The sequence below is a fragment of the Giraffa tippelskirchi genome, chromosome 8 (assembly GCF_054371585.1).
Source record: "Giraffa tippelskirchi isolate mGirTip1 chromosome 8, T2T-mGirTip1v1.2.pri, whole genome shotgun sequence".
In the NCBI taxonomy this organism is placed as follows: Eukaryota; Metazoa; Chordata; class Mammalia; order Artiodactyla; family Giraffidae; genus Giraffa; species Giraffa tippelskirchi.
In genome coordinates, this window is record NC_137282.1 from 21,115,692 (window position 1) to 21,137,011 (window position 21,320).

The window sequence follows — 21,320 nt, forward strand, 5'->3', positions numbered from 1 at the left end:
TTTTCAATTCCAGCAAGTAACTTGTAGTTATTTGCTGTTCAAATTGCTTTTAACTGCAGGAGAGTGCTTTGGACCATCTTATTGAGTAGGTAGGAAAAAATGGGAAATAATCAGAAAAGTAAAACACATATTAAAAATTAGATAATTCGCCATGGAAGAGCCAGTATTAGAAAGACCGCCATCTTCAGGTTCATTATGAAATCTAGTCCAAAACTGTAATGATGGTGGTGACCACAGTGTTATGTATTGAATAACGAGTTCTTCTCCATATTATCTCATTTAATACTTAATACCACCCCCAAAAGATGGCTGCTGTCCCTGTCACATTATAAGAAACAAAAATGAAGGAATTGATGCAACTCCTTCAAAACTTTGTTTTTTTAATTGATGTGCTCTGACAAGCCTTTTAATGTCTATTATGTATATCTAGGTTAACTGAAGTCCATATTTTATAGAGCTCTATGGCAATCACTGGGGCTTCCCTGGTGGCTCAGATGGTGAAAAAATCTGCCTGCAATGTGGGAGACGCAGGTTCGATCCCTGGGTGGGGAAGATCGCCTGGATAAGGGAATGGATATCCAAACTTCAGTATTCTTGCCTGGAGAATTCCATGGCCAAAGAAGCCTGGTGGGCTATAGCCCATGGGATCGCAAAAGAGTTGGACACAACTGAGTGGCTAACACTTTCACTTTCATGGCAATCACTATTGTTTTATAAGTCACTTTACCAAAGCTTGCATTGGGACATCTCTATATAATAACAGCTGAGGAAGGAAGATGCCTAATCAGATCACACAGTATGAGAATAACATGTTAAAATATAACAAGTGGACCACTTTCAATACTTTCCAACTACATTTAGGATTAGGCAGGCCAATTAATTTTCATCTCTTTGATGCCTTTCTCTTCATTCTGGATGAATTATATTCTTGTTCTCATTTTTATAGTGTTAGTTGTTATCACTATATTTAACATAGAGAAAGGCCTTGCAGGAGAGTTTTAACTCCTAAACCTTTATCCAAGTGATTTCCAAATTATAAATCTGTGACTTTGAGGAGATGCTATAATAAAAGAGGAGAGAACAAAACAAAACAAACAAAACCAACTTCACAAACAGCAGAGCAGCTTAATGACAGAGAGTAAAGGGTCTCACAAGTTTGATGCATAAAATTTAGCCACAGAAAAGACAAGAAACAGCTTCTACTAGCCAGAACAAAGGCTGACATTGTGCGATTTCAGTGGCATAATATGTGGGCTTCAAATAAGAGTTCTGGTCAGCGGGACATAAAGGAAGTGCTTCATTAGCTATCATAGTGCATACCTCCCAGGCCTGTACCATGGGGCAGCATGCAGCAAGGGCAAGGGCGCAAAGAATGAGCTATTCACTCAGGTTTCATAATCTTGCTCTGTTTCAGCCTCCTGGGTTGACAGCTTTCAAGTTAAGCATGGAAGGCTCTAAAGAAACAGTCCTACATTCTTCAGTGATAGAGTTTGTTTTTGGAAAATGCCTATCTAAAATAAAGAGATAAAACAAGTTAAGACTGTGAGCTCAATTTATTGCATTAGATGTCTTTCCAGAGCACAGTGATATTTTTATGATGACTGTGAAGACTTCAATAGAATACTTCTACAGAATGATTGGTCTCAGATGAAATTATTTGCAATTTCTATGTCATTCAACCCTATGCAATCATATGAATATTCATTGTACAGTGAAAGCTGACTTTGTAAGTAGGAAAATTACAGTGATATTGAGTAGAAAAAAAATAATTCTATATAGTAGTTTTTCAGGAAAACCACTGTGAGTTTTGATCTTTTCCCTCAGTCATTCAGAGCAACAGATCTTTCTCCCTCAAGGAAAACAAAACTATTTAACTCAAATTCAAATCAATGGCAACATCTCTGAATTCATTTCATATATCTTTGAAGAGAAATACATTATATTTTGGTTCAAATTTATGATATTTACTCAATGCCAAGGTCAATCTTAAATCATGTTGCCGGAAGGCTCAGAGACCTAGCTGCATGAAATTGCATAAAGATGCTTAAAACAGCTCCGAATTTAAACTACAATGAAGGGGAAATAAATAAGAGTAGAAAACCTATATATTATGTTGTTATTACAGAATTTTCAAAACAAAATGGTGAAATATACCATATAATTCAAGTTCACACTTAACTCTGTTCCTTGTGAAGAATATCATGATTGCTGCCCTTAAAATATTGAAGCTATTTTTTTCTAAAATAATTGAGTAATTTATTATCTATACTTCTTTGAAATTTTACTAGATACTCTAGTGAAGCTGTGGGAAGTCATTGTTTAATGCCTGCTAACATTAAAAATACTGAAATACACCAATCAAAATTTCTTTAAAAAACTGCATAACATTAAAATTTAAAATTACTTGTTTTTCAATAAGGACAATAATTTCTAAAATAACCTAAAATACTAGATATAAGCAATCTATAGTCTAGCCAGTCAAGTTCGAGATAGTGTCAGAAAGTATGACTTGCACTCACAAAGGTGCCCATGGGTTGCCATCTAAAACAAATATGCTTCTTAATTCACAGAGAAATAAGTGATACTCGCTGCAATTAATATTTTTCTTACTTCTCCCAGTAAAGTGGGTGGGAGTTTTTCCCTTCTGTAATCTCTTTCACCCAATAAATTGGGTAGGAGGTTTTCCTTTCTGTAATCTTTTTTTTTTTTTTAACCCTGCTGCCTGTTACAGGGCTTGTCTCATTACAATGACAAGAATTACAGGACTTAGGGCTGTGCAGCTTGCAATTAAGAAGCAGCATATTGGAATTAACAGAGAACACTGCCATGATGACCTGCATAAAGAATAATACAAAGGGGGAGGGGAGGGGAGTTATCTGTTAAAATCTCGTCCTGTTCTGTTAGTGTTACAGCTACTGGAGAAACCAAAAGTCTTTCCCCCTCTGTCCTCTCCCTGTATGAATTCTTCTTGGGCTTCCCAGGAGGCCCAGTGATAAAGAATCTGCCTGCCAATGCAGGAGACTTGGGTTTGGTACCTGGGTGGAGAAGATCTCCTGAAGAAGAAAATGTCAACCCACTTCAGTATGCTTGCCTGGAGAATTCCATGGACAGGGGAGCCTGGTGGGCTACAGTCCATGGGGTCACAAAAGAGTTGGACACAACTTAACGACTAAGCACACTATAATGTAGCTCTAGGCTCACCTATAAAGCAGTTGTCTTAAGTCCCTGTACTTAATTCTATTTTATTTTTCTTACTTAGCAAATCACAGTCAATCCTTGATCTGGTTTTCATATAAATCACATATTATATAGGTTGAATTATCTCCTCCACCCCCCAATTCTTATGTTGAAGTCCTAACTGACAGTGACTCAGAACGTCTTTATTTGGAGATAGGGTCTTTACAGAGATAAGTTAAAATGAGGTCATTAGGGTGGGACACAGTGCATGCGTATATGTTCAGTTGCTCAGTCACGTCTGACTCTTTGTGACCCTATGGACTGTAGCCCGGCAGGCTCCTCTGTTCATGAGATACCCCAGGCAAGAATACTAGAGTGAGTTGCCACTTCCTACTCCAGGGGATCTTTCCCACCAGGGATCAAACCCATGTCTCTTGCATCTCCTTCATTGCAGGTGGCTTCTTTACCCACTGAGCCACCTGGGAATCCTGTATTTCTGGTTAGGAAGACCCCATTTTTAAAAAATCCTCAGTGTTTATAAGTTCAGTGCATTTCAACAAAGTACCATATGTTTTTTACTTTTATCCTAAATCAAGACAAATTGGTTACAAAGTTCATGTGGAATAATAAACAAGAACATCCAAGAAGTTGTTGAAATAGATGAGAGGAGTCTGGCCCAATGAGAGATTAAAACATTATTCATGTATGCTCAGTCACGTCCAACTCTTTTGTGACCCCATGGACTTTTGTGAGCATATCAGGATCCTCTGTCCATGGGATTCTCCAGGAAAGAATATTGGAGTGGGTGGCCATTTTCTTCTCCAGGGAATCTTCCTGACCCAGGGATGGAACCCACGTCTCCTGTGTTTGCTGCATTGGCGGGTGGATTCTTTACCAATGAGCCACCTGGGAAGCCCTAAAACATTATAAAGCCCTTTAAAACTCTATGATATTGATATATGAATAGAAAAACAGACCAATGTACTAGACTTGAAAGTCAAGGAAAAAAAAGACTAAGTGCATATGGGAATTTATGACAAAAGGAAGCACCTAAAGGATATAAAATATTGTTGGGCTCACTGGCTAGCCATATGGAAGAATATAAAATTAAACTCATTCTTCATACTGTACTAGAGAAGTAACCATAAAAAAAATCAGTTTTAAAGTAAGGGAATAAAAAGAATCACAAGTACTATAAGGAAACATGAGTAAATTTCTTTATAACATGGGCATAGGAGATTTTTCTGAGTGTGGCTAAGAATCCAAGAACAATAAGGAAAATGATTGATAAATTTGCTCTATGAAATAAAAAAGTTCTGCATGGAAAATAGCATAAGCAAGTAAAAAGACAAACTGGAGAAATCATTTAGAGCTTATGTCACAGAAAAATGAATAATAATATTTTGATTTTTAAGTGGTTTTCAAGAATTGAGAAGAATAAAACAAGAATCCTATGGAAAATGGGTAAAATAAATGAATAGACAGTACACATAAGAAGAAATGTAGATGTCCCTTATACACACGGAAGGTGTTTAATCTCACTTAAAATAAGAGGAATTCAATGTAAAATTACACTGCAATACCATTTCTCTTCCCTTAGAATCACAAACATTTAAATTTAAGTGCAACTCCTGTTGGCCAGGCTCTTGAGAATAGCCGCTCTCATGTGTTTACTGGCAAGAATGCAAAATGTACACTCCTTAGAGTGGGAAATTTGGAAATACTCAAAGAAACTACATATATATTGATTCTTGGATCCAGTAATCTGACTGCTAGAAGTCTTGCTTGAGTTACACCTCCAAAAATGCACGGAAAAATTGAATTTTTTATAAACACAGAAAGTCCATCAACATATGGAAATAACTGTGGGAAAAACATTCCCACAATGGAATATCATGTAGCCATAGAGAGAAATGAGGAAGATATCTATAGGTTGATGTAAAGTAATATCCAGAATATAGTTTTAAGAGAAAAAAGAACAAAAAAGATGTGAACCAATGTGTAAAATATGCTGAATATATTTTTTTTCACAAGAAAGGGGATTCAAGTATATATTGATTTTAAAAAATAAACTTGGAAGGATACATCAAAAACTTTAAAATAACAATATAGGAAACATTACAGTAAATAGAAAAAAGTTTTGCCTGCTCCATTTTTTCTTTTCAGTTTTTTAGTTTTACATTGTAAGTGATGTGGAGTATGAGACATAAGAACCAGATCAGCCAAATGCAGTGAATGGACCTTGTTTGGATTTTGAGTCAAAAACTGCAATTCCCCAAACAGATTTTTGAAACAACACGAAAAATGTAAATACAGAATAATTATTAGGTGATATTAAGGATTTATTATAATGTTATGTTTTAGATGTGACAATCAGAATAATGTGGTTATGTTTTTAAAAAGGCCTTACCTACTAGAGATATAAACTCTGATATTACAGACAAAATAGTATTATATCTTGGATTTTTAAATACTGCAGAAGGAAGGGGGTTAGATATCTCAAAAGCCTTAACATTATACATACATTTTGACCTGTCAATTACAATTTCTAGAATTTATCCTAAATATATAGTTATGAATGTGTATAAAGATTTAGCTAGAGAAATACTTATTCCAGAAGTTTTTAGGGGCAAAAACCTGGAAATGCCTTGTGTTTAAATAATTGTATTAGTTAAATAAATCAAATAATGCAATACCACCTTTAAAATTATGTTGAAAAAGATTTTTATAAATTGAACGGAAAAGTGTTCATATTATTGCTAAGGAAGAATTCATAAAACCATAATCCAATATAATTTAGACTTTATTAAGAAAAAATTCTTCAAGGAAAAATATTATGATATTCTGCAAGTGTTTTTAGTGACTATTTTCGGGAGATCAGAATTAAGACAACATTTACTTAAATTCGTTGTTTAGTCACAAAGTTGTGTCCAACTCTTTGCAACCCTAAGGACTGTAGTCTGCCAGGCTCCTCTGTCCATGGGATTTCCCAGGCAGGAATACTGGAGTGGGTTGCCATTTCCTCCTCCCGAGGATCTTCCCGACCCAGGGATCGAACCTGCATCTCCTGTGTCTCCTTCATTGGCAGGCAAATTCTTTACCACTGAGCCACTGGGGATATTAGTAGTTTATCTTTATCTTTTAAACTACTGACAATAAACATATGTTATCTTTGCAAAATATAATAGCTATTAAAGTAAAAGAGAGTTCTTCATCAAGTAATTCATCAATTTCAGAAAAATAATAACACTGAAGACATAGAAAAAAATAATGTAAAGATTGAGGTATTTGTCTGGTAAAACATTTTTCACATATGAAGAACAGCCACTGCACTGTAAATTGAAATCATTTTTTATCACAAATGATGTAAGATTCCTTTCTCCACAAAAATGGTTTCTCACAATGAGATTTCTGATACATTCAACCTAACCCCTTAGGAGAGGAAGTAATTTTTCATTTTGCTTAATCACAGAACCAAGCACACTGTTGTGAAGTTTATGTAGAGGGTAGACTGTTTGTAAAGGATCTGTCCACTTAATTTCTCTTATTCATAAACTAGATACCCTCTTGGTACTCCGGGTCCACCCCAATGGCTCCTGGAAAGGGTACAGAATGCCATCCTGGCGAGGAGGCCACTGTGATTCCTTGGAGGAGAAGTGCTTGCCTGACAGGAAAACGCTGAAAGCTTGCCCTTCTGCCTCCGAGGAAAGAGAAATGAGAGAGAGAGAGAATCTGACAGGAAGACTAATATGATTTGACCTCCTGTCTCTGGGGTTAAGTCCCGTAGCTGCAAAGCATATTTGATGGTTCAGGAAAAGCTGGAAGGAGAGGTTTTGCTCTCCTTAAGGACTACGAGGGAAGAGACAGTGACAGCAGAACAATAAAAATAGTGCCCTGGCATAAGTTGGCCAGGAGCACCTGATTTGTCTCTTTCCCTCTTAGGACTTTCCACCTCCACCTCAGGCAACTTTCAGTCACAATGTGGTTTCTAAAGGACCCAGTGTTACAATTAGCCCCTAAGAGATGTTAAGATGCCTGAGATTTCTGGAGAAGGACTTGCCACAGGAAGTTGTCTGAGTGATGAGGAGGTTGCAACGGCTTTAGGCTATGCTGTGTCTCCCGGAAAACATTCTCCCTTTTCTCCACCACTTCTCAGAAGCTTTTGAAAGAAGGTACCTGTGAGTGTCAAGATGCAGGCAAGATGGCCAGGAGAGGGTTTGACAAGGCCCAGTAGCCTAGGATTTTGTCAGAGTCCTGGAAGGGACCAGAATAACTGTGCGTTGGTGGGAAACAGCACACATCCGAGGATCACCTGCAATTTGTGGTGGAGACCAACAAAGAGACTGGCGCAAAGTTAGGGCCCCCACACCAAATGTCCCAAGGATAATAAGGATCGTCCCTCTGCAAAGCACCGGCTCGGGAAGGAAGAGAGTGAAGGAAGGAAGAAACAGCTCTGTTAGAAGTGCTATTAACACTGACTGAAGATTTGCCAAAATGAGACTGACTGATATGAGACTATCAGGACATCTTTAATTATCAGGTTAATAGTTTTTCATAGCTATCAAAATGAGTAAGAACTCGTTAAGAAGATGACATTAAAACAGAAATTTAATATGCGGCATGTTCTTGGCATATTTTAATACTGATAGCCAATTTTTTTGTTTTAGTTTTAGTTAATTTCAGTTTTTGCAAAAACTATTTTGAACTTCACAGATATTTGATAAACAAAGAAGCAATTATATAACAGTTACTGAAACGCTGAAATGTTTCTATGAATTTTCTGGGACAGCTACAAATGTTTCCTGTTAATTCCTCGATGTTTCTTTTCCTGATAAAAACAAAAAAAATTTTTTTAATGACATATTACTGTTTGTTTTTTTTCCCTCTGAAAAGCTTGATAAAATCTGCTTTCAGTAAGTGAGTAGGAGTGACTTGTATCCATTGGGATAGTAAAAAGATTTTAGATAAGATGGAAAGTTGCAACTCTCTCTCCCTTCCTTTTCTTCTTTATATATTTCTGTTCTTTAAAAAAATTTTTTTTTTTACTTTTTATTTTTTGCTCTCACTTGAAACATCTAAGGAAAAAGATTAGTTTAAGACAACACACTTGTTTACGATTCTGTTAAGAATTCAGAAAATATATATTTCTTGCCAGTACTGCTCATGGACTGTTCTGAGATTTTGTTTTCACATGTGTATCACCGACCATGCTCATATGCAAAGAAAGAGAGAGTCCTGGGTTCAATTCCTGGGTCGGGAAGATCCCCTGGAGGATGGCATGGCAACCCACTCCAGTATTCTTGCCTGGAGAAACCCATGGACAGAGGAGCCTGGTAGGCTACAGTCCGTAGGGTGGCAAAGGGTCAGACAGACTGAGCGACTAACACTTTCCCTTTTTTCACATGAATGGGTAAATATTTCAGGGAACGAGGGAGACTTCTGAAACAAAAATTAAAAATGAAAATCTTGAGTCCTTGAGCTGGAGATTACTTGGATTTAACTACAAATTATATATTACCTCATTTTAAAGGTTAATATTACATGATAAAATATGATTTGGGTGGAATGAATGAAGCTGAGATTTCTTCATCTTCAATATGAAGCTGGCTCGTATTTGAGAGATGCTTGTCGAACACTGCAGACTTTTGACTCACTGCCAAAGTGAGCACTTTTGTAATAACCTTAAATATATCTGGCCAGACTTGAATAACCGCCCCCATCCCCCTACCCCCACTCCCCGCCCCCCCCCCCCACAGGGAGAACTGAGCGAGGGAACCCATTTGAAATTATCTCAGATATTTATTAAGACCCAGACTCGGATATTAAGATCTAGAAATACTCAGAGTTAACGTTTTATAATTTCTGAGAATAGCTGTTAATAAAGCCCTATCATATTTTTTAAAAGTCTGTTGTAAAAGAATGTATTGTGAATAGCGGCCTAATTTGAAGGGCTCAGAAAAAAAAAAAGACTGAAGTTCCTTGACCTTGTAGTACTTATGCCTCAAGATCCAGGCGCGTACTTGTGTGAGACAATATTTCTTTCTGTTTGCATAATCATTCAACACATTTACTCAGTAACGATTTATCGAGCACTTTCTATGTATTGGGTACCTGTTGACTGCAGGACAAGGCTGACAGGATTTCTGCTTTCATGGGGTTTTTAATCTGGAGGCGGCAGCGTGGGAGGTATTATCAAATGTGTATTAAATACAGAGTTGCAAACCCAGAAAGAAAGGCTGTGCAGTAAACTTTTGGGGGCGGTGGTGGATACGAAGCTCTTTCAGAAAAAAAAAAGGCGGGGGAGGGACTTGAAAGAGGAGCAGTAATTAACGAAGAGGGAAGAGTAGCAATTGAAGTGCCATTCAGAGGAGCTCTGCCGGAACAAAGACCTGAGAAACTGAGATCTGGGAAAACTGCAAAGTCGTCCAAAAATGCCGGAGCACAAAAAGCTGTGCAAGACGAGGCCGGAGCAAACGGTAGAGTCGCTGCCCTGCCACGCAAGAGTCTCACAGGGTGGTTTCAGTATTTAGATTTTCATCCAAAGATGTGCTCTGCGATTAGATAAGCTCTTGGCTATCTGATTGGTAGATACGTTTTTGCTTGTGTTTTTCTGGCCAGCAGGAGGAGGTGTGTTTTTTTTTTGTTTGTTTGGGGCTTTTTTTTTTTGGATGCATTTAGCCGGCGTGTGCATTATCGGATTAGTCAGAGGCCATCTATTCCTGTTGGGAAAGAGGCGTGTATACTTTTTTGACCCCTGGGGAAGGAGAGTTTGCAACCATTTCTCGATCGTTATTGGATTTTGTACTAAAATAGCAACGAGGAGGCGGAGACTCGGGAGAGCCAGCAAAGAGGGAGGCTCCGAAAACCTACTCGAACTGTGCGGGCGGAGTCGGCTCCGAGGAGCGCGGGGGAAGGGAAGGAGCGCGGCGCCCCAGCGACCCTCTGCGCATGACCGCCTCTGGTTGCCAAGGCAGCGGGACGGAGTCGCCCGGAAGAGTTTCCCTTAAGGAACTCCCGGCTCCGTAAACTCATCCCCGAGGGGCTCAGGACTGACCAGTTCCTGAGGTAGTCTTGACCACGGCAAAGCAGATAAGGCGCAGAGCCTGATGCAATGTGATGGCCATCCGCCTAGAAGCCGGAGGATCCAGAGAAACGGGGAATTGGCCCCAGCGGACACTATGGAAAGACCTTCCTTTTATGGAAGGTCTCAAGACTATGGCAGACCTTTCTAAGGAGACTTTGGCGTCCTTGACTGATGAGGTAAAGAGTTCCGGTTCATTCAGCTCCTCTGGAGGACTGCAGTCCTGGTCTTATGCCTCTGGGAGCAAGTCTGAGAGTGGATCGCTGCCTTCACGCTCGGAATATGGAGACAACCAATCTGAGCTTTCAGACTTCAAAGCTAATGTAAAGAAATTGAGCAGAAAATGGATCCACAACCTCAAGGGCAAGGAACAGTACCGACCAGACTCTAAACATCAAACAGAAATCACTCAGGCACCCCTTGAAGAAATAAATGCTCTGCAGTCTTTCTGCACCGTTAAGGTAAACCTGATCCACCATAGAGCGAACTCTAAGGGGAAAAAGAGCAGCAGAAATAAAAAGCTGCAGCTTGGACCCGAGGCAGAGGCTCCAGCGGTAGATGTCTTAGAGTGTACTGTCCCCGACGAGCTTTTGAATAGAATCTATTTTAAAAACATGAGGACAACACCCAAACAGGTGGGAACAGCTAAGCAACACATTTCTTCTCGGTGTCCCGACTGTGTCAGAAAAAGGGCAGAACTGGCCCAATCTGCCTTCCTGAAGCAGAAGAAGACTTTACTGGAGTCACTTCTACTCCAAGAGAAAATAGATGAGCATCTTCATACGAAGGACTTCCTTACCCTTATCAGAGAAGCACACCAGAGCCTTCCCAGGCTTTCAGATGACCCCAGAAGAATCTGGGAAAGACTGAATGAGAGAAAAGTAAAACTGGATACTCTGGTTTTTGAAAGGTCAGATATAAAGCAGAAAATGTAGCAGAATGGAAATAGTGCTTATCATTCACCTTTTTGTCAGCTTATTGGCAAACCTCTTATTCTTAACCAAACGGGGTGGTGTTTATTAATGATAATGTGTCATGTGGGTAAATGTTTCTGTTGTGTATTTGAATAATTATCATCTCTGTAATAGGGGTGGAGCGGGCGTGCAGCCTATAGCGCCCAATCCTTAGCGTTGCCACCGTTATCGGGAGACCCTGAGGACAGCAGTTATAAGGTCCCACTCTGCCTGTGGTCACCCCCCAGTGGCCATCGTGGCAGAGCGTGGGGTGCGAAGCAGTCATGGGCCTGTGCCTGGGGACGGGCTGAGGGCTGTCCTGCGGAGCCCCAGAAGCCTCGCATGGCCTCCTAACTGGCCAGGCCCAGCCCTTAAAGGAGCAGCGAACCTCTTCCCCATCCCCACCTCCGGGACCTGCAGTCTCCATGCCTGGCAGTTCAAGGAGGCCTCAGCAACTGGAGTAAACGGGGAATCTGCCACTCAGGTAACAGCTTCGACCAGCTTCAGTCTCCCTGTTCAAGTTTCAGAAATGGGTTCAGCTTAGATCAGTTGTCTATCCTGAGGAAGTGGCCAGAGGTCAGGGATAATTTGCACAGACATGGAGCATCCTTACTTTGGGTCCACCGCTGTGGTTGGGTCTCTTTTCGAAGAAGGGTAATTGTTGTGAGCTAGGAATTCACATGATTGGTATTTGCTACAGCACATATTCCTGTGGATCCCAAACAAATGATTCTCTCCAATTTAAATGAGAAGCCTGAGAGCCAGGTGGGTCCTGGGTTCCCAGCTGGGCAGGGACCAGACACTTGGCCATGAGGGTGCCTGTCAGCTAAGATCTGCCCCCTCAGCCGGGCCTGGGCCCTGGCAGGAGGACCCAAACTGGTGCTGGACAAGCGCTTCAGGCAATTATTGGCCTGGGCAAGGATCACCCTCCTCTTAGCCAAGCGTGGACCTCAGAGGGTGAAAGTTGAGCTTTGGGATCTTGCCTTTTCTTGTCTGAACTGAGAATAACATTTATTTTGGTGAAGGTTTATGGGGAACGCCTTGAGCCATGGACCAGACCTCAGGAACAAAGGATCTGCCACTAACAAGTTTGTAACAACTAACAGGACCCTCCCTCACCTTTCCTATTAAAGGGATTTGTTGAAAGCTTTTGGGGCATTATGGGGTTCTTAAGGCATGGCCCTACAATAAACCATTCTATGCTCCAAACTCTTGATGTTTTAATATCCTTTGGCCTCACTGTGTGTGAGCACATGGACCTGCATTCTATAACATTTCTACAGTCACTTTGGAAACAAGAGTTTACTATTCTTCCCTCACAGATTTAAGGACTAAAACTTTCCACCCAGTGTTTTTTCATATTATAGAAGGCAGCATTTTAGTTCAAAGAGTTACAAAGTTTTTATAACAATCCAGGAGAGAGATACTGGCATTTTGGATGAGGATTTTGACTGTACAGGTAGAAAGAAAAACAGATCTAACAAAGATTTAGAAGGTAATAACTGGCATTCTTTGGTGAAGAAATGAATAGAGGGGTTTAATAAAAGGTAAATGTTAAGAATGTGACTAAGTTTCTGTCTTGTACATTTGTATGATATGATAATTTCGTTGAGATAGCAACAGTGGAAGAGGATGATGTTTGATTAAGAAGGCAATTGTTTGGACATGGTTAGTTTGAGAAATATTTGGGACATTCACATTGAGAAGTTGACCAACATCTGAAGACAAGGTCTAACCTAGAGATTTGAAGTAAAGAGTTGAGGGGGAGGGGATCACTGGAAGATACTGTAGTTAGAAATTGAAGTCATAGATGTGGTGAGCTCGTCTCAAAAAAAATAGAATGAGAAGAGAAGAAAGGCTATGACCAACTCTTGAGAAATTCACCAATTAGTGGCTGGGTAGAGGAGAGTAAGGTTTCCCTGATGGTTCAGTGCTAAAGAACCCGTCTGCCAATGCAGGAGATGCGGGTTTGATTCTTCGGTCAAGAAGATCCCCTGGAGAAGGAAATGCCAGTCCACTCCAGTATTCTTGCCTGGGAAATCCCATGGACACAGGAGCCTGGCAGGGTACAGTCCATGGAGTTGCAAAAGAGCTGGACACAACTTAGCAACTGAGTAACAGCAACAGAGGAGAAGAAGCCAGCAAAGGAGATTGAGGAGGAGTCATCCTAGAAGAATAAAGGAAAACAGGAAAGTGTAGTATCAGAGAGCAAAGAAAGATTTCAAGAAGGATGGGATGTCGAAGCATGCCAACCCAACAGAGTTCACATGAGATAGTTTAGTCACATATTGGCCTCTTGGCCTTAACAGCAGTCACTTCACTCTTAGAATCTGGGCAGACTGACAAAGCAGATTGAGGAATAAATGTAAGCTAAGGACATGAGGAATATGGGTATAGACTTTTTTTTTTTTTTTTAACTTGAAAAGCTCCTTTATTTTTAGTACAGTTAAAATGTCAGATAGCATAAAGGACTGATCTAGTGCCCCCTTGTATTTTGTTGTCCAAATCATGATCAACAACAGTCCAATTATGTTATGAATGCTGCTTATTTCTTACATTCTGAGTAATTTCTTACATTCTGAGTAAATGTCACCAGTTTTCAAGATGATTTACAAATTGTTACTAATCTTATTTACAAAGGAAGTAGTATGTAGACTTTTTGAAGTTTAGCTGTGGAAGGAGAGCAGGGGAGATAATTTTTCTACATGTCTTTACACCTAAGCTATAATAATCAAAAATTTGTAAAAATCAGCAAAAAATAGCCTTTGTATCATATTTCAATACTTCAATACTAGTCATTGCCTTTAGACCTTCATTTATGTACAGAGATGCTCCTTTTTTTTGTGTAAAATTTATTGTATTTCTCTTAGTCATTCCTAGATAAAATGGGAAATGAAATCATTACCATTTTCATAGTAACTTTTTATTTGAAATCCACACTATGTCATGCTTTATCTTTGCCATATTAGTATAAAAAATTCTGAATTATTTTCCCATTAAGGGTCATAATTCATCCCTTCAGTCAATTAAGTCTTCCAATCCATGCACAAGAGATTTTAAATTTTGTTTAGGTCTTTAATTTTGAAGGAAGTACATCATAGTTTTCTGCATACAAATTGTGTGCTTCCTTTATTCCTAAGTATTTTACTCCATTGTGTGCTATAGTAAATGGATTTTTTTCCAATTCATTTTCTTTTTGGGTGTTCATTGCTAGTATGTAGCAATACAGCTGATTTTTGCCTGTTGATTTTGTATCTTGAAACTTCTGAATTTATTGATTTGCACTAACAGTTTTTAAGAAAATGGATTCCTTAGGATTTTAGGGCTAGAAAATGTTGTCATTTGTAAACAGAGATAATTTTTCTTCTTGCTTTTGATTTGGATATTTTTTTTCCTTGCCTAATTGCCCTGGCTCTAATTTCTAGTACTGTAATGAATAGAAGTAGTGAAGTGAACATCCTTGTCTTATTTCTGATCTTAGGGGAAGAGCTTTTAGTTTTTAATCATTGACTATGTTTATGGGTTTTTCATAAATGGCTTTTTTCATTTGGAGTAAGTTCCTTTCTATTCTTAGTTTATTGAATGTTTTTATATCATAAAGAGGTATTTCATCAGTTGAGATGATCATGTAGTTTGATGTACTCTTTAACCCATTCTCATTCCTCACCTTCTTTGCACTCAGCCCATAACCTTGAAACACTGACTAATCAGAATTAGATGTTGTAGTCTGTATGCTAAAGCACTAATATAAATTTATAACACTTGTGTCTTACTAATCTTTTCTTTCTTACTTGATTTGAACAACTGGAGGGTAGAGGTTCCATCTTATACACTATCCATGGGACTTAGCACAATGCCTGGCACAGGATGGTGCTCAAGAAAAGTTTCAATTATGGAAAAATAAGTGCATCCAAATAATGAGATTTAATATGTCTTTTGCATCAGAACAAGAAAATAATCTGCTAGCATACTCTTCTGTCAGTGTTTTGCCTTTGTGTAGCTATTTTCTATAATTGTTCTCTTTCTCTCCATGGCTTGGATTCCTTTTTATCATGTATATTCATACTTTTTCTCAGTGGCAAATTAGTGGAACACTTTTTGATATCTTTCCACATGCAGCCAATTAATACAGTATTCATTTAAAAGAATATAAAAATATCTCTTTGGAATTCATGTTTTCAGACAGGAAAACATTTATGTGAATTGTTAACTTCAAAGATAATTCATGATTTTTTGCAGTTTTGAAATGAGGTAGAAATTCTTGATGCTCAAACTTGAAAATAGTTTTTAATTCTTCTGAACAAATTCAAAAGGAATGAATATCGTTTCTCCAAACCCATTATAGTGACACCCGAGATTCCAGTAAGGCTGGAAAGGAAAATCTATCAGATCAGATGCTAAGAAACCACATATTTCCCCAATGCACTAAAAATGTATCTGGCAACTTGGTACAGGATTAAATAAATGCAGCTTATATAACTGTAATATAGACAATATATAAATATGCATCCATGTAGTTTATGTTTTTTACCTAGATTTTTAATGAAAAAAAATTTTGCACTGAGAAATCTATGCATTTAACAAGTATTAGAAAAACAAAATCCTTGGAACAGAAGTAAGTGATGTGCCAGATTGAGAGAAAAGAAAGTTCAGTCCTGAACCTCTGAGTCATTCAAATTCCAGTCTCAGAACTGTTTAGGAATGTTTGGGACATCCAGCTCAGAATACCTCCAGTTTTAAACATGTTAGTTTATTTCATGATGAAGCCTAATATAGTAACATAGTTGTTTCTGCAGCAACATAGTTGTTTCTGCAGCAACATAGTTAAACAGGCTGCAAAGAAAATAAGAATTGTGGTTCTACATGGGTGTGGGCTCTTCTTCAATTTTTTTCTGGAATTGACAGATGAAAAGTACATACACAAATAGTTAATCTGAGACAGAAAAGGAAAAAACAGCTGAATTCTCAGTTGACAATGCCCCCTGCAATAGAGAATTTCAAATTCTCCAACTTTCTGTAAACTCAAATTACAATGGATATTACAAAATTCTATCAGGGTGGCTCCAATAATCACAGAGCTCACTGTTGAGGTATTAATTGGGGTTTAGGAGAAAGTATGTTATGGTCATTCTACCCCAAATTGGCTTTGAATGTCAAGACTGATGACCCCACATGAAGTCTGAGTTGATCTGAAAAGGTCTATCGCTCACATATTGAGAGTTGCTTCTAAGGGACTCAGGGCAAGCTCCCAAGCTGATCTAAAAATGGCTGGAGAGAGAAAAGATACTGGTTTGGCTTTTACTGTGATCAGGGAGTGGGGCTGAGGTGAAGATTCACACCTGTGGGCTGGGCTTACATGGTCTGAACCTCCTGCCAGTACCAAAGGGAGCCCCTGGGCTTTTATCAGCTAGTGCAAAGGTGGAGTGGAAGTGAAAGGTGGGCGTGCAAGTTTTTGACCATCAAACATCAAAAATGGAATCAGACTCTGTATTACTGGTCATCCCTGACGTTTGACTGTTGATAAAAAACATTATATTTCATTTAATTAAAATTTATCTTTCTTGAGTATGCTTGAGTAAGAGAACTCTATGAGGCTTGTAGCCTGAGACAGACAGGGGTGGGGAAAGTTCCACTGAACACCTTGTTCAAGAGCTCAACATTGTGTATTTTTAGAACTGAAATGGTTACCCTTAACATCTGGCATCTCAACATGGATAAAGTGAGGCCTGTATTGTGGCTTTAATATGTCACCTTGATTTATATTTTGGGTATCTGTGAGGCAAGAGACTCCCATAGTTATTTTCCCCAAGGATGGAAAACTTGGATAAATAATTGCTGTGGTTACTATTGGTGGAACTAGGTGATGGCCCGAGAGTCTGTAAACAAACACCGATGCAGGCAGTTGGGCAGAATAAAGCTGTTGACTGCATGAAATCCAGCTAATTTTGCTGATCCTTGAAGCCCATCCTTTGTCAAGGATGTCTGGACTAGGGAATTCAAAGTAGCAGCTCTCCATAAAGCTCTATAACATCCAGTTTTGTCCATAAAGTGTACAAACTCCTACTCCTTTTCACTCATTTGACTCTAAGGAGTCAAATGCCAAAGGCACAAGAGAGAAGTGAACTCTCAACTGGCAAATGTCTGAGGTCAGAGGAGGCCACCGTTTCCTACAGGTGGGATACTCCAGAGGACCCCAACTTAGGTCTGGCCTGCAGCTAACACTGCTGCTTAGCAGGGAGGTCTCGATGGCTGAGCTGAGTTCATAGAAGGCTGCCTCCCTGCCCCACAGAAAGGTATGGAGCTGCAGAGGCTCAGGGACTGTGAGAGTGGATATGTGTTTCCAGGGGACCAATAGGCAGTCTCCAGTAACCACTCTAGTGGTATGTAGTATGAGGCTCAGGAGGGCAGTTTCTCATACCAGAAATCCACGAGCAACTTACAGTCATCACGGGTGGTGCAGAGGTTTCAGGAGCTGTGAGAGGCCTTCACTCCAGCTTCTGCAGTGAATGGTTCTCTGGGGGCAGGGAATGGGAACAGTAAGGGGAGAGCCTGCTGGACTGCCTCTCAGACATCCCAGAGCCCTTTGTTGGAGGGGAGCCCCAATTCAAGATGGGACAAATTGTGAATAACAGCATAAAATGGCTGCATAAAACTTGTAAATGAAGAATATGTTGCCTCCAGATCCCCCCAAAGGCCTAAAAGATATTGGGCTTGTTTAACGTTGTGATTGCAGAGAAGGTCAACTGCTTCTTCTTGACAGTGTTAGAGATGCCAGGGTCTTCAGGTTACCAAATACATTCAGAAATGTCTCCAGGGTTGTAGGGCTTTGTACTAAATGCAGGAAATACCCTCCCACCCCAACCACCCCCTTGTTTGAGCTCCCCTCCTCTCCTGTGTGGCTCAGATGGTAAAGAGTCTGCCTGGGTTAGGAAGATCCCTTGGAGAAGGGAATGGCAACCCACTCCAGTATCCTTGCCTGGAGAATTCCAAGGACAGAGGAGCCTGGCGGGTTACAGTCCATGGGGTTGCAAAGAGTTGGACATAACTAAGCAATTAACACTCTCACTTTCCTCTTCCTCATCTTCTCTCTTTTTTTTTTTCAGTTTTATCTTCCTACCTAAAAAGAGTTTTTTGTATTTCATGCAACTTAAAGTATCCACATCAAAGTCACCTAGAAAAATTTTTAATGCATTAAAAAATAAAAACTTGTGTGTGTGTCTGTGTATGAAGGAAGTAGAGCAGATGGAAAAAAATTCTAGTCTCATAGGGTCCCTGGGAGAGAAAGTTTCGGAAAATAACATCCCATCCACTCTCTCTGGAGAATAACTTCATCTCTCATACAGAGACTATTTCTATAGCCCATGGAAGTAATCACACAGAGGTCTAGGTCAACAGATTTTTCCAAAAGTCAGGAAGTGGCAATGCACACCCCAGAGAGATTTTTCTCTCACAATGAAGTAAGTGTTGAGGGGAAAAAAAAAAAATTCTGCAACAACTCTTCAAGACAACATCATAAATGTGATATTTGACATTTTCATTTTACAGTATTGGCCACACCAATAAAGTAATTAAATATTTAGCCATAGATTTGTTCTTTAGAGGAAAAGGAAGTAAGGCTGTGAGGGCGAATCTGTTCCATGCCTCTCATTTAGTCTCTGGTGGTTTGCTGATGATTTTTTTATGCTGTTTAGCTTATAGAAACATCACCCCAGTTTTTGCCTTCATGCTCACACTGCATTCACCATGTATGCATATCCGTGTCCAAAATCTCCTTCTGAGAAGGACAGAGGTCATTAGGATTTGGGCTCACTCCAATGACCTCACCTGATCACCTCTTTAAAGATTCTCCAAATAAAGTCACTTTTGAGGGAATATGAGTTAGAACTTCAACATGTGCATTTGGAGAGAAACATACTCTAGCTATAACAGAGAGAGCACTAAAGCAGAAGAATGAAACGCCCAGAATTTCATCTCAGTGAACTTATTCTAGAATCTTAATTAAAGAGAGATGCTCAAGGTAACAATTTTCAACCATGGCTGCGCATTAGAATTATCCGAGAAGCTTTCAAAATATACCCATGCCTGGGCCCTCCTTCTGTATTATTCTGATTTAAATGTTGCTCAGTGGAGATCTGGCAGTATTTTCAAAAAGTTTCCTAAGAGTATAATATACAGCTGCTTTAGAGCAACTGTTTTGGGATGATAAAGCTTGAAGCAGGAAGACTAATTTGAAGGCTGTTTTGTTAATCAAGGAAATAGATAACAAGGCTCAGAAACATGGCATCAGCACTAGAAAAGAAGAAATAGATGTCTTCTAGAAACAGGAAGTAAATCAGCAGGACTTGATGACTCATTGAATTGGAGGGATCAAACCAGTCAATCCTAAAGGAAATCAGTCCTGAATATTCATTGGAGGGACTGATGATGAAGCTGAAACTCCAATACTTTGGCCACCTGATGCCAAGAGCTGACTTACTGGAAAAGACCCTGATGCTGGGAAAGATTGAGGGCAGGAGGAGAAGGAGATGACAGAGGATGAGATGGTTGGATGGCATCACTGACTCAATGGACATGAGTTGAGTAAGCTCCAGGAGTTGGTGATGGACAGGGAAGCCTGGTGTGCAGTCCATGGGGTTGCAAAGACTCGGACACGACTGAATGACTAAATTGAACTGAACTGAACTGGAGGGGACGGGTGCAATAGGGAAGAGCAAAAGGTGACACCTAAGTTCCCATCAGGTGTATGCTGGTGTTGTCAGAAGATATTAAAAAAGTTTGTTTTCTTTGGAGAAAGCGTGATAATTGAATTGAGGTTTTTTTAGCAATTAACTTGTTCTTTTGGAGATCACTGTAGATTGACATGCAGTTCTAAGAAATAATACAAAAAAATCCCATATACCATTCACACAGTTTCTTTCTAGGATAACATCTTGCAAAGCTATATAGTCCAACATCACAGCAAGATGTTGACACTGATACAGTTGATCTAGAGAACAATTCCATCAAACTGGGATATAATGAGCTTGAGGTGCCTATAGATAGTGATTAAATGAAAACTCTTAAGGTGGCATTCTATAAGAAGTGCTCTTATCTGCTATTGATCACTGTAAAAGTGCCAGAAATCTGCCAAAACTAAGGTCGACCTACTTCAGTACCTCAATGTAATAATAAAGAATAAGGAATTTTTTTAAACTTTGGATTTGCATAATGAATATCTAGCAGTGACTTGGGAGTACATATAGACAACCGCTTCACCTGTAGAACAAGATCTACTTGGGGAAATTCTTTAAACACACACACTTAGCCATGCATGCACATCCAGAGATGCATGCACACGTACCCCACAAACATATTTACACACAGGTGAACTCCTATTAGGAGACACAAAATTTTGTGAGCGACCACTTAAATGAACTCATATTCAAAGAGAATGATGATTCTGTCTTTTAAAGGGTGTACTTTCATTTTAACTGCAGCCAAAAAAAAAAAAAAAAAGATTAAAAACAGCTGGAACATGTGTCTATTTTCACCTCCTCCATCTGGAACTTTGTTTTTGGATATCACAGACATTTTCCAAACAAAACTCTGCTCAACAAAATGATAAATGTGGAAGAGACATGTATGATTCCCTTTTTCTTTGAAGAGCTTTATAGTATAAAAAGTACTGGTGTGCTTTTCAAACATAAAACTAAAACTTTAAACATCACAGAGTTTTCAGTGGGTGATATGATATTAATTTATATTTGAAATTGGGTGATGTTGTCAACTTGAATTCTGGGTCTCTAACCGTAGGTGTATTTATCTGGGAAGTAAAAATAAAGTCTTCTGTTATATGTTGATATTTGAATACAGCAATTAGAAAACTGAAAGTGTGCTAACCAGTCTTTCAAGTTTCTGTCAGTACTTTATCTTTTCCCTTTAATCTCCCCTAGAGATTACTACTGCTAGACCCTTGTCATGTCATGCTCCAATTCTTGTAATAATTTTCTTTCTTTCACTGAAGGCAGTATGTTTTATACTAATACACCCTAAATAATAACTCAAAATTAATCTCTTAAAAACACTTTTGGTAACATCACTTCCACTGTGTATAGACTAAAATCTCAAAT

The 21,320-nt window shown here is 39.1% G+C and overlaps 2 protein-coding genes across 10 annotated transcripts in view; one reads left to right on the top strand and one right to left on the bottom strand.

Annotated features, from left to right (window-relative positions):
- DLC1 (DLC1 Rho GTPase activating protein) overlaps positions 1-21,320 on the bottom strand; it is a 512,426-nt gene that overhangs the window by 476,123 nt on the left and 14,983 nt on the right. The window lies entirely within an intron of this gene.
- C8H8orf48 (chromosome 8 C8orf48 homolog) overlaps positions 10,145-21,320 on the top strand; it is a 269,196-nt gene continuing 258,020 nt past the window's right edge. For 7 of the 9 annotated variants that reach the window (XM_081520959.1, XM_081520955.1, XM_081520956.1 and 4 more), the window contains exon 1: positions 10,145-11,168. Coding sequence is in view for 7 of the 9 variants with exons in the window: in XM_081520955.1 (XP_081377081.1) it covers positions 10,294-11,168 (875 nt within the window). In the remaining 2 variants the exon portion in view is untranslated. Of the gene's footprint in view, positions 11,696-12,236; positions 12,421-21,320 lie in introns of those variants that run through there. The other 2 variants (XR_014062325.1, XM_081520953.1) reach the window with 2 other exon arrangements.